The 27,957-nt window shown below is 41.6% G+C and overlaps 1 protein-coding gene and 1 pseudogene across 4 annotated transcripts in view; both read left to right on the forward strand.

The window, feature by feature from the left end:
• Positions 1-27,957, forward strand: part of DYRK1A (dual specificity tyrosine phosphorylation regulated kinase 1A) — a 152,102-nt gene that overhangs the window by 96,009 nt on the left and 28,136 nt on the right. For 3 of the 4 annotated variants that reach the window (XM_075911902.1, XM_075911883.1, XM_006125985.3), the window contains exons 3-6: positions 10,953-11,152; positions 22,383-22,502; positions 24,928-25,116; positions 26,853-27,000. In XM_075911902.1, the coding sequence (XP_075768017.1) occupies positions 10,953-11,152; positions 22,383-22,502; positions 24,928-25,116; positions 26,853-27,000 (657 nt within the window). The remainder of the gene's footprint in view (positions 1-10,952; positions 11,153-22,382; positions 22,503-24,927; positions 25,117-26,852; positions 27,001-27,957) is intronic. The other variant, XM_075911897.1, reaches the window with a different exon arrangement.
• Positions 2,868-7,858, forward strand: LOC142821084 (uncharacterized; annotated as a pseudogene).

Consider the following 27,957-nt stretch of genomic DNA (forward strand, 5'->3'; position numbering starts at 1 on the left):
TTCTGCAGTCCACTTTCCAAGGTATTCATTTTCTGTTTGTGCAGTTGATTACTCCTTCGTCAATGTAGTACTTTGTTTTTGTGCTTATTGAATTTCATTCTCTTTGATTCACCTCATTTCTCCAGTTTGTCAAGATGATTTTGAACTTTAATCACATCCTCCAAAATGCTTGCAACCTATCCCAGCTTGCTATCATCCACAGACTTTGTAAGTGTGCTCTGTATGGCATTATTCAAATAGTTTATAGAGATATTGAATTGGACACAAGACATATCTGTGTGGGACGCCACTTTTCTTCTAGCTTGATTGCGAACCATTGGTAACCATGCATAGGAATAGGTAAAATTGGAAGTAAAAAATGGAATTTGTAAGGCTGCTGAGGAATTATCCAGAAAGCTGGAGGTATATGGCAAGAAATCAGTTTTTTGATTGGCAGAAAGAGGAACGTTAAAACACAAGATATGAAGAAATCTGTGTATGAAGGGTAGGAACTGTGTGGTGACTAAATCTAAAGAGATATGAGAAGTATGGGAAAATATTTCCGAAAGCTGTTACATGAGCAGATATGCAAGTGCAGGATTTACCAATAATTATTGTGGAGCCACTCAAAAGACATGAGCCTCTGTAGAGCTGGTAGAAGCAGCACTATTCTCTTAAAAAAAAAAAAAAAAAAAAAAAAGTAAATCTGTAGTACTGTTTCATCTTGGATTTATCTCTGCCCTGTTAATCTGGCAGATATGTCTATTTTTCTGATTGGTCTTTACATGCCAACCTATAGTTAGTTAGCCCTCTGTCTTTGAGAGAACTTCTTAGCAATTCTTATTTTATACGCAAATGTTGATTTAAACTTGTCTAAACTTACCAATTGAATATCCGCTGATCAGTTTCATTTGCTGCAATTATGTTCATGTGCATGTAATTTTTGTCTTAAATAATTGGCTGTTTCTCAGAAAAATTGGACAGTCTCATTGTACTTTATCAAAACAAAACAAACAAGGTGGTTCTTGTGAAGCCTCTCATTCAGTTTACTGGGTCAGTACAATTGTTTGACGACACAGCTATATGAAGGGGACAGAGTGAATTTGTTGCCATTGCTAGAGTCTCCTGGCCTCTTTTATGTATCTCTGTAGTCTGTGACTCGAAGAATTGAGCTACCTTTTCCTTAAGTCTTTGAGTATTTCACTGTAAACAGAACTGAACTCACATACAATTCTATGTATGCCTGCATAACTTTCAATACTAGGAAATCTTCCTGTGTTGTTGAGTGCTTCACATTTCTTCCTGAGTGTTCAGTAAACCAAAGTTTTGTATACTTAAGCACTTCCCAACTCTTTTGCTGCACAAATATTCTGAATGTTCTAAAAACTCAGGGCCTAGGAACCCAAATTTGTGAACCCCTTTCTCTATAATTTCTGTGCCTTTGTTTCTCATTTGTAAAATTGAGATCCTTTACCTCACAAGAGTGCTATGACCATAAAGTCATCATTTGTCGTGCACTCATACTCTGGTTATGGGTGCTTTTACAAAAAGAGTCAATTATTAACTCTTTATTCAGAGTAGGTTAAGAGTGCCTTAACTAAGGCATGGAGTCATCCAGTCAGTGAATGATAAAGATGAAAAGATATGTTCAATAGCTGACAGTTTTATAAGCACTGTGCATCCTGTGCACTTAGCACTGTGTGATATAGGAAGTCAAACTAGATGATTTCAGTAGTCACTTCTCACCTTGCATTTTATAAAAAAGGTAGGCATCCTGTGGGAAAAATTAGTATTTGAGCATATAGTTATAGATGATCAGAAGGGGATGAATTAAAGTTGCACAGCTTTGGCAAGCTGCTTCAACTAAGCCTTCCATCCTTCCATATGGGTACACTCAACATCGTGAATTCTGTTGGAATGTTTGCAGATATCAGCATTCAAGTCCATGGATAATATCACAAACAATTGTATGCTTTTTCAGTTCTCCTTCATCTGCTTATTGTAGATGAATAGATTTTTTTTTTTTGTAAGGTTGGAAGAGACCATCGGATCATCTAATCCGATCACCAGTTAATACAGCCCAGGTAATTTTAGAGTTACTCTTGTATTGAGCCTGATAACTTTTTTAACTGAAGCATCTTCCATTAAGGCATCCATTCATGATTTGAAGACACCATGGGTTGAAGCATCCATCACTTCTCTTAGTAGTTTAATCTTTGTACTTTCCATACAGAACTGTGCCCAGTAGCCACTGCCTGTTCTGGAGAGTAGAGTTAAGGTTTCAGTGCCTGTCTCATAATTTTGTATTACCTGTTTTTCAAGGATTTAAGTTTAATCTGTCTCCACAGTCTGGATGTTCATGAGTGCCAATGGACAGCCTTAAGTCTATGTTAACTAACGCTCTGTCTGCATTACAATCTGAAGTGGACCTAACATAGATTGACTTAACCATTGCATTAATTACTTCAGTGGCTGATGTCCATGCTACCTACTTTGTATTGCTGGTGTGCGTCCTCATGAGGGGACTGAAGAGGGGTAGTATGGGGAACTGAGAACTAGGCTGCTCAACTCTGTTCATTTCCCCACTAGGAGCTCAGCTGCTCCCCAGGGTTTCTCACCTTTGTGCTCCCAACTAGGGATGTTGATTAATTGATGAACTTCATGTATTCTTACCAATTAGTCAACTATTCTGTAGTCCCTGAGCAGCCCCTGCCTGGTGGGAGGGGTCTGAGCTCCCGGACCCATCACGACCCGGAACTGAGCCGGGCTGCCTGCCTGCCTGTCTCCTAATACACTTTAAATGCAAAGCTGCAGTGGGGGTAGGTCCAGGACCCAATGCAAGCTGGGACTGATCTGGGCTGCTGGCCAGTGTGCTAAAAAATTTACTGGTAAGGGGTTGGGGTGGGGGTAGGGGGTGCATATAGTCTATAGCAGTGGTCCCCAACCTTTTGGGGCTGCCGTGCACCCGGGAGCAGGGTCGGCGCTGGCACCACCCATGCGCTGCGTGCCCGGGGCAGGGCCGGCCCAGATCATTCGGTGGGCGCATATAAATGCCATGGCGCCTGCGGGCACCGTGTTGGGGACCACTGGTCTATATCATTAACCTATAAGCTTTTGCTTAATGGTTAATTGACTATACTATTAAATCCCTACTCCCAGCTGGGAGTGGGGGGTGGGGAGGAATGGAGAGAGTCATGGAGCAGTTAATTGTGGCTTCTTGCCTTTGTGGTCCCAGCCGGAGCAGGGAGAGGTGAGGAGGCAATGTCAGAGGGCCTTTCACCTCTGGTGGGAAGAGCTGTGCCTGGAATCCAGTCTGTTGTGCTCACGGTGAGAACCAGAACCCCGGGGACAGCAGAACTCTCTGCAGGGAGCCCAACTGGTGAATCTGGGTAGCAGCCTGGCTTGGAGCAGGGACTCCAAAGCAGTGTGGCTGGGGAGCCATGAAATTGCTAAGAATGTCTGCCAATAGCCAATGTAAGGAAAGCAGTGTCTACACAGCATCATCTTAACTACACCAGATAAGCCCTTATGCCTCTTCTCAATGTGGTTTTATTACGTTGGCATAGCAGGGGAGTTACATCGGTGGGAGGAGCATTTCATTGTGTACAGCCGCTCCCCGAGTTACGAACAAGTTACGGACCAACACTTGGTCCGTAACTCGAAGTGTTCATAATTAGGATCCCATAGTGTTACATGGCAACCGCGCTGTTCGTAAGTGCGGATCGCCGTTCGTAACTCTGATCTGCATTTACGACCGCTTTGGACATAAGTGCGGATGGTCGTAAGTGGAGGTGGTCGTAACTCGGGGAGTGGCTGTACGCTTTCATTGTTTTGTCAATGAAAGCTTTCTTTTGTCGACCAAACTGAGTAGTGTAGATAAAGCCTGCGTTTTTGAGTATTTAATATGTATTCAGTGTGCAGATAAATAAAACACACACATTATTTAGTACACAGAATGTAAGTTTATATCCATAGGGTGTTCATGTAGAAAGTATTTTATACACATTTACACTAGAGCTGTCAATTAATATGTGTGAATGCGTGCGATTAACGCAGGGCAGAATTAACATGTTAAAAAAATTAACGTGTGTTAATCGCAGATTCGCATAGGACGGGAAACCAGCATGAGCTGCTCTGGAGATGACCCTTTCTGGTAAGGTGCAGTAATGTAAACTGCACCAGAGGGGTACACAGAAAAACAAAGCAGGAAAAAAAGACACCCCCCCGCCCCAAACCCTGAAGACGTGGTCCCAGCTCCAGTTAAGAAGTAAAGACCCTGATATCCGTCCCTCTCCTCTCCCAGGTGACCATATTTTTTTAAATAAAACAGCCTGGGAGGGAGGGAAGCTTGCCCAGGCTGTCTCCCCTCCTTCCCCCCGCAGGGCTCACCAAGCCACCCTCTCTTTGACTCCTGGTGCTGGGACTGACCCTCCCTCCACATCTGCTTCTGGGGCTGAGTCCTGTCCCATCCCCTTCCTCTCCTCTCCGAACTCTACACTGCCATGGTGGGGCTTACCTCACTCAGCCCAGGGGCTGACCCCTCCCCTGAGCTTGGGGGTTGACCCCCCACTCCTGAGCCCTGTGCCATCTACAGTTGGAGTTTGAACCCCCCCGAACTTCCCAAGGCAGAGTCTATCTCCTTTTGGCCCTGTGCCACCAGCAGCTGGAGCTGAGATAAAAAAAGGACTCTCTTGAATAGGACACAAATATATTGCTTATATAAAATAATTTATTGAATTATTCCAGACATTGACATAGTTCTGCTGTGTTTTCGTGATCTATAATGCTAAAATATCAGACAAGTTAACGGAGCAAAGTTAATGGAGCAAAGCAGCAACAGTTCAGGTCTTTTGAATGGGAAGTTTGTTTAAAATACTTCCAGATGGTTCTTTGTCTAAAAGGACTGTTATCTGTGGCTATTATAAGGCTGAGTTCTGATACCAAAGAAGCATTTCAAGTCTGCAGTACCACTTACATGCTAAGTATGCTTTTGCCTCCGGATTTTGTGCTACATATAACCTGCCACCAGCAAATGAGTCCAGCCAGCCAGCCAAGACAGAGTACAATTACAAAGTTTCAGGATCGCTACAAGCCCATGGATCAAACAAAGTGCTATACCTTAACCGATGCTATTGCAAAGTGGATAGCTATGGACTGCAGACCACTCAACATTGTAAATGACAGAGGGCTAAGAGATATTATTCAAATAGCATCTGCCAGTCAGTCATATACCTTGCTCTCCTAAGGAACCATTGCATCACAAATAAATGACCTATATGACAATGAGAAGACTACGAGCTTCTGAGAAATGCACTGGCTGTTGCTTTGACTGGTGATGACTGGTCTTCCTTGAGCAATCATAGCTATCTTGGTGTCACGGCACACCTGATTGATGCTGTATGGGCATTACAGTCATTTACTGTAACAGTAACTCATGCTGAAGAGAGACATTATGCTGAAGCATGTGCAGAGCATTTCATAGATGTTGTGAAAAAATATAATATTCAAGAAAAGGTAACAACAATTCGTACTGTGTGCACATAATATGGTAGCAGCGGGCAGTCACTTGCCTTTTGAACACATGAAATGCGTTGCTCGCAGTCTGCAGCGAGCCATTGTTGTAGCACTCAGTGATGGTGGTTTTGAAAATGTGTTGACAAAATGTAGAAAACTTGTGGGCCATTTCAAATGCAGTGCAACTTACAGTACAGAGCTAGGAATACAACAAGCTGCAAATGGACAGAAACAAGAACCTCTAGTACAAGATATTTCAACCAGATGGAATTCCACGTTGGCTGTGATTCAGTGCCTGCTTCGCAATAAAGCCACTATCATATCTACATTAGCTCTTCAAAAGCACCATCTATCAGTGCCAACAGATAAAAACTGCAAAAGCTAGAAACATTACTTGAGCCCTTAAGGTTTGTGACTGAACACCTTGGGGGGAACTGTACATTTCCTGCTCCTGCTTCATTACTCACATTTTGCCATATATTCCAAGTTATGTCAGTCTCTGATGATCAGGGCTCCACAGTCTATGTAATCTACTTGCCCGGGGCGAGTAGATTACATCCCGGAAGAGCCGGGTTCGGGCGATCTGTGCATGCACAGAACGATCTACGCATGTGCAGAATGCCAGACAGTGCAGCTGGCGAGTGGGGCTCACCGTGGCTCGGCGAGCCCTGCTGATGATGACCCAGCATATGTTGTTAGATTTAAGAACACTTTCATGACAGATTTTACAAAATGCAAAGAAGGTACCAATCGGAGGTTTCTAAAAATAGCTACAGCACTAGACCCCAGGTTTAACAATCTGAAGTGCCTTCCAAAATATGAGATGGACGAGGTGTGGAACATTTTGTCAGAAGTCTTAAAAGAGCAATCATCTGATGCAGAAACTAGAGAAACCGAACCACCAAAACAAACATACAAACACAAAAAAATCAACCTTCTGTTGGTGGCATCTGATTCAGATGGCAAAAATAAACATGCTTCGATCTGCACTGTTTGGGATCGTTATTGAGCAGAACCCATCATCATCCTAGACGGATGTCCTCTGGAATGGTGGTTGAAGCATGAATGGACATATGAATCTTTAATGCATCTGTCATCTTGCTATGCTGGGGGCTATAACAATGCCATGCGAATGCCTGTTTTCACTATTAGGTGACATTGTAAGCAAGAAGTGCGCAGCATTATCTCCTGCAAATGTAAACAAGCTTGTTTGTCTTAGTCATTGGCTGAAAAATAAGTAGGACTTGTGGGGTCTAAAGTTTTACATTGTTTCATTGTTAAGTGAAGTTATTCTTGTTTACATAATTCTACATTTGTAAGTTAAGCTTTAAGGGTGATGCTTACTGAGTAATCAGTTACGTGTTCACATCCCTATTGCAGATTAACGATGTTAAGAGGCAGGTGATTGACTAATCATGTAGTAAATAGAATTTTTTATTTACTACCCAATTAGTTGAGAGGAGAAGGTGCTCAGTCCTGGCTTGTGCCAAGTCCAGGACCTACCCCTGCTGCAACTCTGCAGTTTAAATGTAGTGTAGTAGGAGCCAGGCATGCAGGTTGCTGACCCTTGGGGCTAAGAGGAAGAAGTGTCTTTTGTCAAGCCACCTGAACAACATCTTGGGAACTGAGGCCTGGGGGACTGTAGCTGGTCTGTTGGATGTTATAGCAAAAATACTTATTTTTGAAAATAATCACTTATATATTTTATTGGTGTTTTTCGTTAAAAATCCTGTGTGAAGATAAGTGTGAGTGGGTTAAAGGGAACTACTCTCTTCTCTCAGTGAATGTTCAGCCACAGTTGAGATCAAAGGTGCTCAAGTTGAAGCTGTCTCAGTATAAATGAGAAGGAGCATTTTCATAATGCCTTTGTTTTGGAATTTGCTTCCCATCTTGATCCACCGGAGTCCAAATTTGTTAACCTTGTGAGCATACTGCAAAACCTTCTTCTGTCTCTTCTGGTGTTAGGAATGTAGACTGCGGGGGATATTATATGGACAGTCCTTTCATTATATCTTTCTAGGAGGACCTTGAATTGCATTTTGGAAATTTCAATAAATAAATAATGGTGATAGAATAAATTATTATTTTAAAATAATTTAAGGGTTATTGCTTCATAATTTAGTTAATTGTGTTACAGGATACGCAGGGATGTGAATTTATCCTCTGTTTTAAACCGTGTCCAAGACATTTTACATCTACAAGTTGAACCAGTATTATCCAGCACCCTGGGAACCTGACCGGTGCGGAACCACAGGAGGTCAATATTATCTATCAGCATTACAGGCAGTCCCTGAGTTATGTGGATCCAACTTATGTCGGACCCGCAGTTACGAACGGGGCTTTTCTCACCCCGGAGGACGCGAGCGGCGGGACGTCCAGATGCGCCGCAGTCCTGCCGCCCGCGTCCTCCGGGGCGAGAAAAGCTGCTCCGCATCTCCCTGGTCTGCTGGGGGGGGGGGAGGGAGTCCCCCCAGTAGACCAGGGAGACGCGGAGCAAAGCTGCGGAGCACGCGGGCAGTGGGACAGCCCAGACACGCCACAGCTGTCCCGCTGCGCGCGTGCTCCGCAGCTTTGCTCCGCGTCTTCCTGGTCTGCTGGGGGGGAGCCCCCCCCAGCATACCAGGGAAACGCGGAGCAAAACCGCGGAGGATGCAGGTGGGACCGCAGCGCGTCTCGGCGGTCCCGCCACCTGCGTCTCCCTGGTCTGCTGGGGGGGGAGGGGCAGCTAGTGCGTCCCTCCCCTCCCCCCAGCAGACCAGGCTTTTCTCACCGAGGACGCCTGGGGTAGAGCAGCTGGGGCGCTGCCGGGTTGGTCCCCGCAGCGCCGCACCTCAGCGCTACTGGACCAACCCGGCAGCACCCCAGCTGCTCTGCCCCAGGCGTCCCCAAGTCAGCCGCTGCTGAAACTGACCAGCGGCTGACTACAGGAAGCCCGAGGCAGAGTTGCTCTGCCCCGGGCTTCCTGGAATCAGCCGCTGATCAGTTTCAGCAGCAGCTGACTTGGGGACGCCTGGGGTAGAGCAGCTGGGGTGCTGCCAGGATGGTCCCAGCAGCGCTGAGGTGCGGCGCTGCGGGGACCTACCCGGCAGCGCCCCAGCTGCTCTGTCCCAGGCGTCCAAATTCAGCCGCTGTTGAAACTGATCAGCGGCTGATTCCAGGAAGCCCAGGGCAGAGCAACTCTGCCTCGGGCTTCCTGTAGTCAGCCGCTGGTCAGTTTTAGCAGCGGCTGAATCTGGACGCCAGTTCCAACTTACATACAAATTCAACTTAAGAACAAACCTACAGTCCCTATCTTGTACGTAACCCGGGGACTGCCTGTACTAACATTTCTGCTGCTTACCTGGCTCTTAGAAGATGTTTGTGGGTAAATTAGAGCTAAACAATAGCACAGCACCCTGAGAACCAGGACTAGTGCCTGTAAATGTACACTGAGACCACAGGAAACTTGGCCACACCCTGTGATAAGTAAACATCTAGCTAACTAAAATCATGACGGACCACAAATGTTGCCGGGCCAGAGAATGCCAGATTAGAGAGGTTCAATCTGTATTGTTTAAATGATTTTGCAAGTTAAAAGATTTCTAGATCCCCAATTATTGTGTATCAGCATTTCAAAAGTTCCCTTTGGGGTAACATATAGATTTTTGATGCACTTTGTTGTTGCAGCTATATACATAATTAAGTGCGAGGAAAACTTATTTTAACAGACAAGCTTTCAAACATCAACCTGTTCAAAATTTTATTTAAGCTTTTTAAAAAGTGTCTGTCTTGGAAAGAACTGTGTCTAGGGTTCATAATTAAGATTTACTTAACTTAGGAAATTGTAGAGGACAGAAAAATCCTAGTGGTGTTACCTCTAGCTAGGTAAGGATCAGTAGGACAACTGGTAGTAAATACACTAGAATCATAGGGCTGGAAGAGACCTCAGGAGGTCATCGAGTCCAGCCCTCTGCCCAAATTAGGGCCAGTCCCAACTAAATCAACCCAGCCAGGGCTTTGTCAAGCTGAGACTTAAAAACCTCTAGGGATGGAGATTCCACTAGCTCCTAAGTAACCCATTCCAGTACTTCACCACCATCCTCATGAAATAGTTTTTCCTAATATCCAACCTAGACCTCCCCCACTGTAACTTGAACACTATTTGTGCAATGGGAGCCAAGCTGGATTTTAACAACTTGTCAATTAAACCCACTTTTTTTAGCAAGTTGGACATAGCAGTAATGTGTCAGAATCCACCACTACTGCATCTGTGTTGGCATTTCAGTTTAAAGCTAGTGTAGCTTTAGAATATTGTGATTAAGGCTGAACAAAATTATATTTTTGATTTGCTGGTGGTTTTCAAAAATAAATCTTTCAGGACCCAAAAAACAAAATTCAGAAAAAAATTAGGTGAATCAAAAATTTTGGAACATTCATCTCAAAATGTTTTGTTTTCATGCATTTTTAAACGAAGGGGTGGATTCACAAAAAGGGGGAAGTTATTTGCCCTACGTGTAGCCCAGTTATTTTGGACATTCACCTAGAATATAGGAAACCTGGTTTCACTTCTCTCCTCTGCTTGATGTGGAGCACAGTTTTAACTCCACCGGAGTATTCCTTTATTGTGATTCTGAAATATTTTCCTTTAATTTACATTTGTTTTTGTCCCTTTCTGCTATGTGAAAGACTCTCAGAGCCCAGAATAATTAAAATGATTAAATGGATTGCACAGAAAGATATCTCATGGCATCAGATAAAGAAAGCAGACAATTATATTTTTAAATCTGTTTTCAGTTATAATTTTAGATGTTACTTGTAAGAGGGGAAGGTAAATAATGTTTCTAACACATTTTTAGTTTAGTATGTCTCTGCCATACCTTTCCCATTTGTGAACTGGGGTGTAATACTTTTATTCACCTTTATGCACTTTAAGATCTCTGGATTAATGCTCATATATATGTACAAAATAGGATGTTAAATTGTGGATAATCAATTATTTTGAGTAGTTGATGGAATTTCCATCCACTGTTCAATTAGTTTATTGGGGGACAGTGGGAAGGGGTGCTCACTACCACTGCTGCGTCTGCAGTTTAAATGTAGTAGGAGCCCAGCTCCCAGGAGTAAGCTCCCCACTGTAGCTCTGCCTTTTAAATGTAGTAAGAGCCAGGTGGCTCTTTCTACATTTAAAAGGCAGAGCTGCAGCTTGGCTGTTCCTCTGTCTCCCTTCCTTCCCCCACCACAGAGGCTCTTGCTTCTCCTCTACCTTTTTTGCCTATGATATAGAGGCAGCTGGGGGTGGAAGGGAATTGTGACTAGGCTCATCAGGTAGTCAAGTATTTGACTACTCTTCTGCATCCCATAATTCAAAGTATTATTTTATCTGATGTTATTTATTTTATGGGCATGGAAATAGGGGTCAATTAATGCAAATACCATGAGGATATAAAACATTACACTAAAATCTTGAATTCTTTGTCTAGGAGGAGAGACTTCAGCATGCAAACCTTCATCTGTTCGGCTTGCACCGTCATTTTCATTCCATGCTGCTGGCCTTCAGATGGCTGGACAGATGTCCCATTCACATCAGCAGTACAGTGATCGTCGGCAGCAGAACATAAATGACCAACAGGTTTCTGCCTTGTCGTATACTGACCAGGTTCAACAACCTCTAACTAACCAGGTACGTGATATCCAGGATAGCTATCGACTCTGTAGATAATTGCTTTCTTCTCTAAATATTTAAATATTTTTTGATACTTAACCTATAACTTTTTTAAATAGAAAAATTTGTGATTACAAAATACGCAACTGACGCATCTTGATGAAAACATTATATGACTATTTTTAAAATGGAGAAAAACTATTACTCCTTTTTAAAATGCTGCAGGAGATGATCTTCTGGCAGTTAACTGAATACTTTCCTTATTTTAAAAAGGAAATATTCTAACCATGCTTGACATGGAAAGGCAGTTAAGTTGTCTGAGGAGTATTTATGGCTATTAAAGATGAGTCTAATGGTTATCATGGAAAAATATAAATCCGAGTCAAGAGACAGCTTTTTTTTTTTTTAAGGAGGGAGAAAGTTACAGTAGAAAATTTTATAGGTAATTTTGCCACCAGGCACAACAGAAAGTGCCGTTAATTTTGCTCATGGCAGAGGCTGAGCTAGGGGCTCCTTCTCTGATCTTTTCTTTCTGTCATATTCCAAGAGTATGGTGTATGCATTTCCACTGATCCAGCTCATCCACCAGGAACCTAGTACAGATTGAGAGACGATACTTGGGTTATCATGCTTGACCCCGTGTGGCCTTGTCAGCTCTGGTTTGGCACACTCATGAACACGACATTGTGCCCTCTCTGACCCCTTCCCATTCGACCAGACCTGATATCGCGGACCAACTTTGAGTTCCTGCATGTCTCGGCATGGATGCTGTCTGTGATGACCCTGTTTGGAGGAGGTTCTTCTGTGAAACAGTAAGCCTTCCATGAGATTGTCTTACCTGGCCAAGTGGATGAGGTTTTCTCTGTCGCTTGCATTCTCTGATGCAATCCATTCTGGACTAACTGCTGTAGCTCAGAAATCAAAGTCTGGGGCGTTCCACCATCAAAGTCTATCTGCAGCTATCTATGCATTCCATGAGCTGATCGAGGGGAAGATGGTATTTCCCATGAAATGGTGGTCACATTCCTAAAGGGTCTTGAGCTGCTCCGCAGGTAGAATACCCTGTTTCATAGTGGGACCTGAGCCTGGTCCCTCAGGCTGCCCTTTGAGCTGCTGGAATTCTGTTCCCTTTTCAGCTTGTCCTTCAAGATTGCATTTCTGCTGGCAGTGACTTAGGTGAGACAGGTCTCAGAGATCAGGGCTCTGACCTCAGAACTGCCTTGCATAGTCTTCTACAAAGACAAGATTCAGCTGTGGCCTCACCAAGCCTTCCTACCAAAGGAAGGAGGACATGTGAACGAGGACATGTTTCTGCCTTGTTTTGCCCCAAATCTCACAAGATGGTGGATGACTGATGTCTATTTCCCTGGACATCCATAACTATTTACCTGGAACGTATTAAACCCTTTTGCAAGTTGACACAGCTCTTTGTTGCTACTGATAGGATGAAGGGCCTTTCATCGCAGGGGATGTCCCATTGGATTGCCTGTTGGATACAGACCTGCTATGATCTTACAAAGGTCCCATTGCCTTTGATTGTCCACATCCATTTGACCAGTACTCAATTATCATTATCAGCCTTCTTGGTACATGTACCAATCCAGATCATCTTAGAGCTGCGGTTTGGTCTTTGTTCCACACGTTCATGTCTCACTATGCCATCACACTGTAGAGCAGGCTGCAAACGACACTGAATTCAATAGAAATCAGTACAGCCATGAACTGTTGCCCACCTCCATGGGTACTGCTTGTTAGCTGATATGGAATGGACAGTTACCTGTTCCATAACTAGTGTTTTTAGATTTGTTGTTCATGTTCATTTCAGGACTTCCTCTCCTTCCCCACTGACAGAGAGTTTCTAGCAAGAAGGAACTGAGTGTGTGAAGAGTATGTGGTATCTCTTATTCAGCTTCACAAGGGCACTATTCTAGGTGTCCCCAGAGCTGCTTCATTGCACATACCACTGGGGAAAATTCCTGTACCGGTGCATGTGACAAGCACATACACCTAACATGGAATGGGTATGAGCAACACATCTCAAAGGACACCAGTTATGGAACTGTGCTTTGGTCCATACTCCTCTTCCTGCTTAGAAGGTGCTCCTAATAAGCATTCTCAAAACCTTCTCAAAGTTCTACCCAACTTGTTTACAAAAAACTTGGCAGTGACTGGTGCACTGATACCTGTGATGCTGACCAAACTCTCTTCTTGTTTCCTTGAACTTCTGAATCTGTTGTCGTACATTTTTGTGAGCTCTTAGGGACAGACCATGTTTTTTGCTCTGTTCGTACATTGCGTAGCATGCTGGGGGTCTTGGCTATGATTAATATTCCTAGATGCTACAGTAATGCAAGTAGTAATAGCCACAAACTTAATGTGCCCATGTAGATGGTCAGATATTGTTATCCTTGGTACATACACAAATTTTTAAGGAGTTATGTATCGCAAGGGCATCAAGATCTGTAGGAAGACAGAGATGAACTTTAGCTAGTTTAGGGAGCATAATTCCCTGGGAAATGGGCATTCTGTCCTGTGTCTCCATTGAATTTTCTCCTTGCACATCACCATTAGTAACAGAATGCTATGTATCAGTTTCCCAGGCCTACCACACGCACCAATGGTTTCTAGTGACAGATCAAAGATTGAGTTCATTGTTTCCATGCTACTATCCATAGCAGTCTTAAGAGTTGTATGCTGCCCAAGGGGGAGAGTCCTCTTGGATATGATTTCTTGCTTGTGAGACCTTCATCCCAAACAAGTATTTTTTCCTCTCTCTTGTTTCAGTGTCTATTTGTAAACAGTATGAGGATCTTTGTCTAGCAGTTTGTTTGCCATGCTGGGAGTACTAGACATAATTTTTAGTTTTATAGACTCCAACCTCCATCTTCTGGCCAGATTGTTGCATTGCACCACTTGCTCCTGTTCAAGTTCAGTGCCTTGGCTGGTGAGTTCAGGTGCTTTTCCTCTTGTAAGAGATTTTCCTTAAAATTCCTAAACATTCCATATCTAGAACAAGCTAAATTCTGTATAGTTTCAGTGAAAATGTGTTAGTTTTTAAATAGCTCCTTTTTGAGCACAAATGATTTATTAATATTTCCTGAGACTCTACCAACCATAGTGACACAAATTAAGGGAATCTTCTTTTTTTCGATCCCCATGACTACTCTTTTCTTCTCAGTCTCCTCTTTTCTAGGACTGAAATGTTTTCCACAGAGATCCTAATGTTAGTGAATAACAAAGGGAGCACCCAATTATTTGGAAGAAAATATAGATTTGTCTTAAAGGGCCTTCATATCTATTGCCAACTGTCTTCTGCCCTCTATGAAGCTTGTATGGCTTATTGTTGGGATGGAACATTCAGTAAAAAGAAGTAACAGATTCAACAGGTTGCTTCTGGTTGTCATTTATGGTATTTTTTGATATTACAAGCAGCAATTTATTTGTTTACATATACAGGAGATAATACTGTCTGCTAGTTACTTACAATGTCACCTGAAAGTGAGAACAGGCATTCACGTGTCACTATTATAGCCGGTGTTGCAAGGTATTTGCTTGCTAGATGTGCTAAACATGCCCCTTTATGCTTCAGCTTGTAGGCGCTAAACTAATAATAATAATTCTACATTTGTAAGTTGCACTTTCATGATAAATATATTGCACCAGAGTATTTGTATGAGGTGCATTGGAAAATACTATTTTCGTTTTTACAGTGCAAATATTTGAAATACAAATAATATAAATTGAGCACTATATACTTAGTATTGTATTTTAATTTAAGTCAATATATTTTAAAAATCAAGAAATATATTCACAAATATCTGTGTGTGTGTGTGTGTGTGGGGGGGGGTCACGGGTCACTTTGTCCCCCACAGCCCCTCTCTCCTTCCCCAGGCTCAGTGGGAGCTGCGTGGCCTCCCGCTGGTGACCAGAGAGAGAGGGGGGTTGGCAAACATTGCAAGCAGGGGGCACAGCCTCTAGTATTCACAATACATTTATATTGGTATTCTTGTTTAGTAATGTGATTAAAACTGCTTAATCACAACTATTTTTAAATTTAGTTAAGTTTGTTTTGTGTGTTAATCGCTTGCATTAGCTGCATTTAACTGACAGCCTTAAAAATAAGTAAAAACTAGAATTCTTAGTCAGAAACAATGGTATAAATGTCTTTCATTTTATTCCCTTTGTAAAATCAGAGCCATACGACATGAAACCAGAATCTCTGCTACTTCTTGTTCCTATTTTACTAAATAGTTTAAGTATCCAAATATCTCTGATAGATCAGAACATCCATTTTACATGCTATATATTCCATGTCATAACATTTCCCAAAATAAAATAAGGTATGTTTAACAAGGAACGTCATTGTATTGGACAGTAAAGGATAGTAACACATGAAGACATGTCTATGGCAATCAGATATTGGTTGCCTCTTTTACCAAACACTATAATATTAGCATTGTTGTCAGCTGATGCAGAATTAGACAGTATAGTCCTTGAAGCTGTTCTGGACCAATTACAAACATGAAAATAGATCAATTTAATGTTCATAGTTGCGACTATTAGACTTGTTGCCTATTATGTTTTTATTACTTAGTTCTTTTTGTTCTGACTTGTACTTCTCAATGTCATTTTCATACCAGCAGGTGGGTCACATGAAATTGAAAAAATAATTTTCTTATTTGTAATTATTATGTCTCTTACTGGTATCAACCTCCACTATGCATTTGCTGCTACATGTGTTTGTTAAGCCGATAATGTTTTGTTGTTTATTAACAGGTTTAATTTCAGTGAAACCACTTGATTATCTTTTTTCTTGGAATTTATACATATTTCCTGAGTTACATTTTCCAAAATTATGTTTTGGAAATATCTCTTGGGTTTTCAGTTAACTATGTGGCCAGCAGGCATCTGGAAAATGGATAAAAAAGACAGCCAGAGAGCTGAAGTCAAAGCAGAATTACCTAATTATATAGCGCAGTATGGTACCACTATGCAAAATGGGTATTGTCCACTCCTTTGTCATCATTCTCCTCTCTCCTTCATCAGAGGAAGAGGTCGTTTATATATTGGGAGCAAGATTCTTATCCTTCATATTTTTCTGAGGGGACCTTGTACCAATGGAATGCCCTGATTAAGAATATAGCCAATTGTTTTAAAATCCAGCTTGTAGAAGAAAAAGGTGGCAGATTCTTAGCTTTTTTCTTTCCTAGTCTTCCACTCCATTTTTCAGAAGGCAGAGAAGAAAATATTGCATCTTGAAAAAGTTAATACAGGTCAGAATTTGCTCTTAGTAATAACTGAGCTGCTGTGTTAGTTTTAGGCTATACTATCCTGCAGTTGGGTCTATAGGGCTATGAGTAGCAGACCACACCAAAGTGTTGTGCTGTAAATTATAAGATTCCTAGTTCTTATTACTGGAGTCCTATTTTAAAGAGAGTTATGTTAATATAAACTAAGAACCTTTTTGCTTGTGTCTGGAGCATTTACACAGGGAAGTTGCAGTTCAGCCCTTCGTGCAGGCTGCTGTTCTCATCCTTATAGTCCAAACTGCGGGAGAGTGTAGATGAGCCCTACATGAGGTAGTACAGGTGTAGTTGAAAGCATGACCTGGAGATAAAGTAATCAGAGATATCAGTGAGAAGTTGAGAGGGGAGCAAGTTGGCCTGTAAAACTGTAATTATTTTTCATGAGAAGAAAAGAAACCAGCTTGATTTTCTCAGTTTGCCTTTTTGGTGCTGTTGATAGAAAAAAATTCCTTATAAATTGAGCAAATTTGATCTAGAAATTAGAGACAATAAACATGGCATCCTTGCAGTGCTGTCCTACAGAGGAGAATATAAATATGTCCACACATGCCGATTACAACATGTGGTGCATCTCATCTACTGTACTAAATGCCCCAGTAATGATGTGTGTGCATAAGAATGGCCATACAGAATCACACCATAGGTCCATTCTAGCGTAGTACCTGTCTTCTGACAGTAGCCAATGCCAGGTCCCCTGGAGAGAATGAACAGAGCAGCTAATCATTAATTGATCCATTCCCTGCACATTCTGGCTACTAGCCATTGATGGACCTATCCTCCATTTATCTAGCTCTTTGAACCCGGGTATAATCTTGGCCTGCAAAACATTCTCTGGCAAGGAGTTGTACAGGTTAACTGTGCACTGTGTAAAGAATTACTTCCTTTTCATTGTGTTAATCTGCTGCCTATTAATTTCATGTGATGACTCTAGTTTTTGTGTCATGGGAAGTAGTAAATTCCTCTTTATTCACATTCGTCACACCAGGCATGATTTTATAGACCTCTGTTATATTTCCCTCCCCGCCCCCCCAGTTCTCTCTTTGCCAAGCTCCAGAGTCCTAGTCTTATTAATCTCTCCTCATAAGGCAGTCATTTCATATCCCAAATAATTTTTATTGCCATTTTCTGAATTTTTTACAATTCCAATAGATCTTTTTTTGAGATGAAATAACCACATCTGCACAGAGTTTTAAAGATGTGGGCATACCGTGGATTTATGTAGAGCTCACCCCACTCAATGCATACCTTTCCGTGGACCACCCCATGATGACAAAATGCCTCTGCTTATCTCTAAATACCTTAAATACTAAATTATTCCTATTAGCCTACAGGAGCATAAAACTTAAATATGCAGCTATAACATAAGGGAGCATATGTATCCAGTAAGAAAGAAATATTAATCAAAATTAAAATCATTAAACAGAGTAAGCACTTTAACTTTATCATGTTAGTTTACCAAATTTCATTTTAAATAAATAAAGTAAAATATTAATTTATGTCCAAAACAAAAGGTTTCAATGTTGACTTTATTTATGGCAGGGGCGGAGAGCCTTTTTTGGGTTGGGGGCCACTGATCCACAGAAAAATCAGTGAGGAGCCACACAAAAGTAGGAGGCAAATCCCTCCCCTCCCCCCCAGCTGACACACCTCACTACCCCTGGTGCTCCAGCTTCATGGGGGCAGCGGATAGCCGAGAGGACCAAAATTCAGGGCTTCCCACAGATCCCAGAGTTATTAGATTTTGTGAGCTCCCCATAGCTCTGGGGTGGAGCCGGAATGAGAGGTTCATTGTGTGGAAAGGGACTGCCAGGGAGTGGGAGAGGGATGCAAGAGGTGGGTTGTAGGTAAGAAGTGGGATGCTGGAGCGGGCTAGGCAAGGGGATCGGGCCAGGAGTTTGGGTGCAACAGGGAGTGAGGGTGCAAGGTGTGGCTGGAAAGGAGGGTGCAGGAGCAAGGAAGGATGAAGTATCTGCCAGGAGGAAGGGTGCAGGAACAAGGGAAGATACAACAGCGGGTTACGGGAGCGGGGGTCTCAGGTGGGGTTGGTGCGTGAGGGGGATGGGGTTCAGGGTCTGGACATGAGATGGGTGAAAAGGCTTTACGCTCCCCGCTGCCCTCAGGCACCACCTCTTAAGTATCGCCTCCGCTACTCCCATTGGCCATGATTCTAGCCAATGGGCACCATGGGGAATGCCTGTGTGCTGTTATTCTCCTAGCCAGAGACAGAAGGAATAGCAGTGCACAAGAGCTGCTTGGTGTCCTCCCCTCTGCCTCCCTCTCTCCTCCCCACCCCCCTCTCATACTGCTTCCCATGAGCTGGATCTAGCGGCAAGGCTTGGGACTTTAACTAGTGGTCTGTGGCCCACAGCTTGAGAACCACTGATGTAGAGGCAATATCGGTTATCTTATCTATCCTTTTTTGTAATGATTCCCAACATTGTTTTGTTTTTTTGATTGCCACTGCACATTGAGTGAATGTTTTGAGAGAACTACCCACAATGACTTAAAGATCTCTCTTGTGTGGTAACAGCTAATTTAGATTCCATCATTTTGTACATATAGTTGGAATTATATTTTCCAATATACAGTACTTTGCATTTATCAACATTGAATTTTGTCTGCCCTTTTGTTGCCCAGTCACCTGGTTTGTGAGATCCTTTTTGTGAGAGCTCTTTACAAGTCTGGTTTGGATTTAACTGCCTTCAGTAGTTTCATGTCATCTGAAAAATGTTGCTTCCTTGTTGATTAATCCTTTGTCCAGATCATTTATGAATGTTGAATAGTATGGGTTCCAGTACAGACCACTGGGGGAGACAATTAGTTACCTCTCTCCATTCTGAAAGCTGACTGTTTATTTACCCTTCCTTTGTTTCCTATCTTTTAATCTAGTGGTAGGCAAAACATGGCCCTTGGGTCATATGTGGTTTGCCAGGGTTAGCTCCTGGAGGTCTGCTAGCGCTTTATTTACCTGAGTATCTGGGCTGCCACTTCTGTTGGCCAGGAACAGCAGTCCATGGCCAACGGGAGCTGCAAGAAGCCATACTATGTGGATGTGCAGGTAAATAAAGTGCTGGTGGCCGTCCTGTGAGCCACTTATTGAACTTCTGTTTTAACCAATTACCAACCTATTAGAGGACCTTTCCTCTTATCCCATGAGCACTTACTTAGCTAAAGAGCTTTTGGTGAGGAATCTTGTCAAAGGCTTTCTGGAAATCTAAGTATACTATATCCACTGGATCCCCCTTGTCCGTATGCTTGTTCACCTCCTCAAAAGCATACTGATAGACTCTTCACTAAAAACATGTGGACTCTTCCTCAATAAATTATGTTAATCTAGGTATATGATGATTCTGGTTTTTACTACAGTCACAACCATTTTGCTCAGTACAGAAGTTAGACTTACTGGCCTGTAATTGCCAGGATCATCTCTAGAGCACTTTTAAAAATTGGTGTTACATTAGTTGTACCTCAGTCATTTTGGTATAGAAGCTGATTTAAAGGATTAGGTTACAGATCACAGTTAGTAATTCTGCAGTTTCACATTTGATTCCTTTCAAAACTCTTGGATGAATAGTATCTGGTCCGGGTGACTTAGTATTGTTTAGCTTATCAAATTGTTCCAAAATTTTCTCTGACACTGCAGTCTGGCACAGTTCCTCAGATTTGTCACATAAAAGAATGAATGATATTTGGGAATCTCCCTCACATTGTCATCCATGAAGACCAATGCAAATTTAGTTTCTTTGCAATGATCTTATCGTCCTTGAGTTCTCCTTTAGCATCTTGATTGTCCAGTGGTGAAACCAGGCAATCACTGTGGTCTTGAATGAATTCACACTGTAAGATAAGACAAAAACGCCATATTACCTATTGGTGAACACTTTTTGAAATGTCATCACTCTATATCTGACCTATCAGTCCTCATCCTCAAAGGAAACCTATACAATGCTTTCAAAAGACAAGCTGGAGAACTTAATTCATAACTTGGCTAGACACTAAAAATCATGGATTTCCCCCCGCTTTCACTACTGTCACTGCCCTTCCTCTCCCCCCCCCCCCCCCATGAATGATGTGAATGGTCCACTTTGCTTTGAATTGTCCCTTGAAATATGTGTTAACTTCATAATCTAAACAGCTTGTCCGATCTTGTATTGATCTGTGACAGTTAGGGGAACATCTTCACGAAGTCTAGTCTGTGGCAGCAAAGAGACTGGTCATTATATCTGCCGTGGACAAAGTGAAGCCTTTACGTTTTTCCCTGTAATATGAGTGAAGTGATTAATGGATAGTGACAGAGCTGCCAGCCACACTACCAGATTCCTGCTGTTGCCTCAAATTCTTATATGGACATTACCAACTGAAAAACCATGTTTACATATGTAAACTATTTTACCATCTAGGTTTATAAGTAAACCAGACTGTTGTTATAACTGAAAGAGATTAGAAGAGGGAAATAATTCCCTCTGTATTTCAATTTATTTTCTTTATTGGGCAGCACTTTGCATATAGTGATTTTTTTGATGGTGCATACTAGTGTTTTTGGCTCCTCAAAAGACTGTTAATTAGTTACTAGAAAATTTATCTGTCGTTGCTCAGGTCCTTAACTCAATTTTTGTTTTACTTCATTTAAATAATTTCTCTGAGCTAGGGCTGGTGTTGGAGAGTTCACTATGCAAGTTTCCTTAGGTGAGATATGCCTATCCATGGCCACAGCAGTTCCAGCAGGCATGAGGGGAGGAGGAGGATGCATGTTTCCTCCCAGCTGGGCAGGTCCTTGTTCATCTGCCCCCATGTTCCCCAGCCAGAATGAGAAATGCAACAAACTGTACTTTCCCCTCACTCATTTTTTTGGGACAGGGAGATCGTCAGTCCTAGATTAGGGAGTGCATACCCCAGCCCCATCTGTTGCTCCCAGGCAATGTAAAAGGCCCCGAGAGCTACTATCATTACCAACAGTGCAACGGGACTGAAGCAGCTTCCAGCTCTATGCCTTTGCTTGCATGTCTCTGTGGCCAAGGGCAGGTGGGGGACCATCCCATCCATAGGATGGTTCAGGGCGGTCACCTAGAGCCCCATGCTTTGATGGACTCCAAGCTATGGATGGGATGCTCCCGCATACTCAAGTTAATCCATAGGGCCATGGTTAGGTTAGGGCTGGCAGCAGAGGTCGGGCCCTCCTTCACTATCTGCAGTGGCAGATAGTTGTGGAGCAGCAGAGCTACACAACAGCCTACTCTGCCTCACAACCCTGAGTGGATGGGGCTTGAGAGAATGGGTGCAGTGGGGGGAAGGAGAGAGGGGCAAGGTGGACCAGGGACTGGCTCTGGAGGAAGGATATGGACACACCCACGTGGTCTGCAGAGACTTATGTCCTGGCAGCCCCACACAGGCCAGAGTGTGGAACTGCTCCGGTCATATATAGCCCATGGACTGTCAGTTTGAGACTTGTGGATTAATTACTTTCACTTGTAAAAATTTAAACCTTATTTCTAATGGAATTTGTTTAGCTTTCCAAGCCTCCTATGATATCATTGAATATAATAAAGCATTTTTAAAATGTACCTACTCTGCTATTCTATATCAGAATTTATGGCATTGTATTATTTAAAATGTTGGTATACCTGCATGCATTATGGTTTTGTTTGTTTTTAAATGCAAGTATGTTTTAAATTCAATAATTGTACTTGTACATTAAATCAGAGGACAAGAAAAGGAGATGTGGGGGAGGAAAGACAATAAGGGGACGTATCGTCAACTAGCTAAAAAACCTATGAAAATATTCAGCCTATTAGTATTTTTTATTTAAACATAAGATTGTAAATATTAGATATTCATCAGAGTGGATAGGATTAGATTTAGGCAGTTTACTTGACTGAAGAGGAAATGTTGGTGTAGTGTAGTGATTATTTAGTTAAAGTGCTAGTTCTTTCTGTCTGTTTAAGGTGATTCCTGATATTGTCATGTTACAGAGGCGGATGCCCCAAACTTTCCGTGATCCAGCTACTGCTCCCCTGAGGAAACTCTCCGTTGATCTGATCAAAACATACAAACATATTAATGAGGTAAAGCCCACATAATTCATTGTTACATTTTTATTTAATATATGATATCTTACTAATAATGTCCATATGTAGTGTTATTAAAAATATTGATTCAAGTATTGCAAGTAAGTTTCTTATAACATGCAATGAGTTTAACCACATTTCTTTTACTTACACATTATACAGGCATTCTTTCTCAATTTATGAATAAACTTGATGAATTCTAAATTAAACAAAACCATATAATTCTGTTCACAATAAAAATAACATGCAAAGTACAAAAGGGTTTGTGCCCTTTTTAATTTATTTATTATGTAGGCCTCAACAGTGTGTTTAAAATCAGGGTTCATTTCCCTGCCTCCTGTAGAAATATTCATAATGTTACTTCTTTCGTGGGATGTCTCCTTGAAGGACCTGAAGTGGAAACTTTCTCTGCCTTAACTTAAAGAAGCTTTGTGGCTATTGGATATTTAGGCCTCAGTTTTCAGAAGTGACTCTTTTGGGTTTCTCAGTTTTCGCGTGTTTAACTTCAGACAAATTTAATGTTCCTGAATTTGAACCTGCCTTCTGAAAATGAGGTCCCTTTTACAGACTCCCAAATTACAAATCTGTAAATCAGTCTCCCAAATTACAAATCTGTAAATCAGCTGTTACTTTTGAAAGTGTAGGTCTTGTAAATGCACTAAAAATAACATTATAATTCCATATGTTTTTATCAACATACATATTTTAAACACTGAATAAAAATCAGATTCCCTCTTAGTTTCTTATATATTGTTACTTGATATCTGTGAGGCCATAATCCTACTGGGTCTCCAGTCTTCTGGAAAAGAAGGCCAGACCACAGTTGCATTGCTATTGTAAATAAATATAAACATGAAGGTTTTTATATGTATCATCAGGCAAACATATCCTCTTTGCCTTTTATATTATTGCTTTATCTTTTAGAAAATTTGTACTTTTATAGAACCTTCTTAAATGATCTAATCATTAGGGTTGCCAAATGGTTTCAACAAAAATACCAGACACATTACATCACAATCTACATTACATCTTATATAGAAAATACCAGACATTTATATTTTCTCAATATGTTTCCCAAACAGAAAGCTCAAATACTGGACTATCAGGTTCCAAACCGGACACCTGGCAACCCTGATAATTATCTGATTTATTTATCTAAAATGCAAAAGAAGGAACTGTTCTGAAGCATGGAAGTGGTGATGTCCTCTTAAATGTTTGTAGTAGCTGTAAAAGAAAAGGCCGGTGCAGCCATCCATGATTTTACTTTGGTGGTTCTTTGTCTTGCTACTCAGCAGTTTTGCCAGACTACAGTCCAAATCTAATCAAGGCCTCGTAGTTTAAAAGCATGTGTTGTTATTTAGTGCAGCGGTGGGCAATAAGTGGCCTGTGACCTGGATGCAGTTTGCCAGGTTTAGCTCCTGGCACGCGCCGCAAGACACTTTATTTACATGAGTGTCCATAGGTACGGCCGCTCGTAGCTCCCATTGACCATGATTCATCATTTCTGGCCAGTGGGAGATGTGAGCATCTGTACCTGCATATGCTAAGTATACAGCATGTCTGGCAGCCTGCAAGGGGCTAACTGTGGTGAGCTGCATATGGCCTTTGAGCCACTTCTTGCCCTCCCCCCATCTACGGTCCTATGCTTGAGCCTGGGAGTCCAGAATTGCTATACTTCTGAGTCATTGGGTAGACTTGACAAGATGTTTAATCCCTTTGCTTCATTGTTTTTTATCTTATTGTTTTGTATAGCACTTCGAAAAATGTAAAATGTTATGTGTCAAGTATTTCCGTATTTATTCATCATTTTGAATCTTGTGTTACCCAACTTCTCCCCGTGCTTAAGAATTTGATTTTTACTTCCTGCTGATTACACTTTAGACTTCAATTTACTATGTAAGGTAATTATTCAATAAAATGAATAATGTTTGAAGTTGAAATCCTACAAATGTAAAACTTCTACTTCCCTTTTGCAAACACATTAATAAAAAGTTTTATTACACATATTTAATTTCTTGAACTTTCCTATAAGTGTAATCTATGCAAAATGACTTTTCCCAGTCAGTGACAAGGTTCACCTGCTAGTCTACTATATTTCTAAATAGCACTTAAGATTATTATGTCTAAAATGATAATTTTTATATAGATTTTTCTGGTTTACTTCATGAATTTGATACACTGTTAAGACTTATGCTGTTTTCTCAATATGATCAATTGTCTTGGTTTTTATGAGTGTCTTCCACACAGCAGCAGGGTAGAAGAAAGTAATTTTTCAAAAAAGGAAAATAGGTTTGTAAAGCCACAAAATTTCACTGCCAGGGGATGAATAATGCAGAGTCCAGTCTAGTGTTTAAACCTGCTTTTTAGTGATTAAAAAGACACCATAAGTTGAAATTTAAAGAATTATGTTCCTCATCTTCAGGTTTACTATGCAAAAAAGAAGAGGCGGCACCAACAAGGCCAAGGAGATGATTCCAGTCATAAAAAGGAACGGAAAGTTTACAATGATGGCTATGATGACGACAACTATGATTATATTGTAAAAAATGGGGAAAAGTGGATGGATCGTTATGAAATTGACTCTTTAATAGGCAAAGGATCCTTTGGGCAGGTAATGTATATCAGCTGAGAAATCATTAACTCATTAGAGTTGTAAAAGTCACCTGAATGTTTTAATATATAGTCTGTACCACTGTTTCATATAAAGATTTGTTTCCTTTTCAGAAGCACTTGGAATAAGATGTCTGTTCAAAATTTCTGTATTTGTCATTTATCTTCTATATAATGCATTAAATTTGATTTTTTTTTGAGCATGCGGATCCAGTAACTGCTTTTGCAAACTAATTAATACCCTTAATTTGACACTTAACTTGTATTTTCTGTCTATCAGAATTTTAGCACAAAATTTAATTTTGTGTGCTTTGAGAGATGACACATACAGACACGATGGAATATATAAGAAATGCGCAGTTAACTCTGGAAAAAGGCAGGGTCTCCCTTCCCCTTGTACTCTGAGCCTCTAGTATACACTACTATGCCTCCAGACTATAGTCAGCTCTCCTTCCCTTCTCCTGTCTGACTGAGGCAAAGGGTTTTATTAGGTGATATCAATGTATAAACGACTACACGATTAACAGATAAATCTGGGCTTATGAGTTAATCCTGTCGATTACATGCTCCTTTCCCCCCTCTTCCTGTGTATCCAAAAGCAGCAAGGAAGGAGGTGGTGGGAGCTGGTGCCCATGGGGAGCTGACTTTAGCTGGCTAGCCATGAGCAGCAGATCTGCCTGCCCCATTCCTCTCCCTTGCTACTGCTTCCAGTAGAGAGTCAGCAGCGTGGAGGGTGAGGGGGGCAGGTGGGAGCCGATGAGCAGGGAACCAGCTTTGTGGACATGCCTGCCCTTCCCCTTGCTGCCTCCTATAGAGGCAGCGGGGGAGGGGAGGCAAGAGCTGGTGCTGCCCTCCCTCTTCCCCCCTCACTGCTGCCTCTATCATAGGCAGCAGCGGTGGAGAGGCTGCCATGAAGCAGCCTCTATCCGCGGGGAGCTTGGACCGCTGGTGGAGAGGGGCTGTTTCCACCCTGCACTGCTGCCTTTGTATCAGAGGGAGCAGTGTGGGGCGGCAGGTGATCTGTGTGGGAGGCCAGTTTTTAAACCGGCTGCCTTCTTGGATTGGCTCCTGCTTCCCATCCTGAGCTGCTGCCTCTAATAGAGATGCAGCAGCGCAAGGTGGCAGGGGACTCTCTGGGGGTGGGACTGGGAGTGCACTGGAAGCCAGCCCTGACTCCAGGGACTATTGAGTAGTCGTGTAATGGCTAAAATTTGATGCAGTTACATGACTATTGAATTACACGTTATCCAACATCCCTAGTTTTTATTAGGTTGGTGGGCGGGGGGCTTAATTGGCTCCAAATGCTCTAATTAACCTGCAGTGACTGCTGCTTAGTCCACAAGGAATAAGACTTAGATGGGCCTGGGACTTGTACATCTCCCATTGATTACTCTCCCCCTGCCTTCTGGCCCTGCTGTATAACAGAAGTCTGAATTCTGTTTTTGTCGCATGTTTGTTTTGAAAATTAATAATATATTACAATATCACTCATGGCTTCACAGTAGAAACAAGAAAAGAAAATGATATAGAAAAGATTGAAATTCTTATTTTCAAGAAAAATATTTTCAATGAGAGTCAAATGTACTTAGTAAAAGTTAAAAATAAACTAGATTACTATCTGTTTTAAATATAATTAATTTAAAAGATTCCTTCATTTTGAAAGTCTGTTTAATAAATTTAACGAGATATGCATTTACTTGAATGTTGGATTTATCATGTCTCTGTTTTTTCTTTTAGGTTGTAAAGGCCTATGATCGCGTCGAACAAGAGTGGATTGCTATTAAAATTATAAAGAATAAGAAGGCTTTCCTAAATCAAGCCCAGATTGAAGTACGGCTTTTGGAGCTTATGAACAAACATGACACTGAAATGAAATACTATATAGGTATTAAAATAATTCTTACTTTTTATTCACTTGCAAATATTTGAGAATTGACTAGAGAATCTGAGACCCTGCTACTATTTTTACAGTGCTCATAATTTTAGAAATTGTCAATTTTTTCATTTTCTCATTGATAGATATTTACAGGAGACTGTCTTACTTAAAGAGGACAGTTGACTTTCGCCTAGAGAGCCTGATCCTGAAGAAATTTTTTGAGACCTTATGACATTAGCAGTCTTGTATTTTAAACCATGAGTTCTAATGCTGAAGAGAGTCTGTTTTGCTCGTGAGGAAGTGGCAGTCTTCAGTCCCTTACTGCCTCTTCAAAATATGGAAAAGGTGCTGGCAAAGCAATTTTGATGTATACAAGTGGGTATACATTCCAGATAAAATAAAAGTCCAATGTAATCTTGATACCAGGGAAGAGCATAGTCTTGGCATTTGCCAACTTCTCATAGCAACATGATAAAAGGAGGCGGAAGCTCTTGTTCTTTTCCAGGCTGGATCCAGACATTATACATCTCTTAAACATGGCATGCTAAGAAGACAAATCAGAAAGTAAGCTTTGTTGTGCACTCTGTTTAACTGGGATAGTTGAAACTCTGCTGTGGGCCAACATTTTCCCAAGAGAGAAAAGCGTTCTTTACTAGTGGCTACTTGGCTTTACCCTTTCCCCCTCCTGTTTCTCTGAGACAGGGGTGACAGGGACAGGCAGAAAACTGTCTGTTTCCATGTTCTCTCTCTCCAATATAGTCTGTTGGTGGGAGATGCTAGGAGTTGCCAAGTTAACCCCCTTCACAAGTTGTGAGGAAAAGAAATACTTTCAATGTAAGTAAAAAATCTGATTCTGAGGATGTTAACCGAGTATTGATGGCCCTTGTAATTTCTGTCAGGGTGGCAATACTTTAGAAAAGACTGTCATCTATCCTACTTTTATCTGACACATACAGGCAACAGGTC

Source organism: Pelodiscus sinensis, chromosome 1 (assembly GCF_049634645.1).
Source record: "Pelodiscus sinensis isolate JC-2024 chromosome 1, ASM4963464v1, whole genome shotgun sequence".
In the NCBI taxonomy this organism is placed as follows: Eukaryota; Metazoa; Chordata; order Testudines; family Trionychidae; genus Pelodiscus; species Pelodiscus sinensis.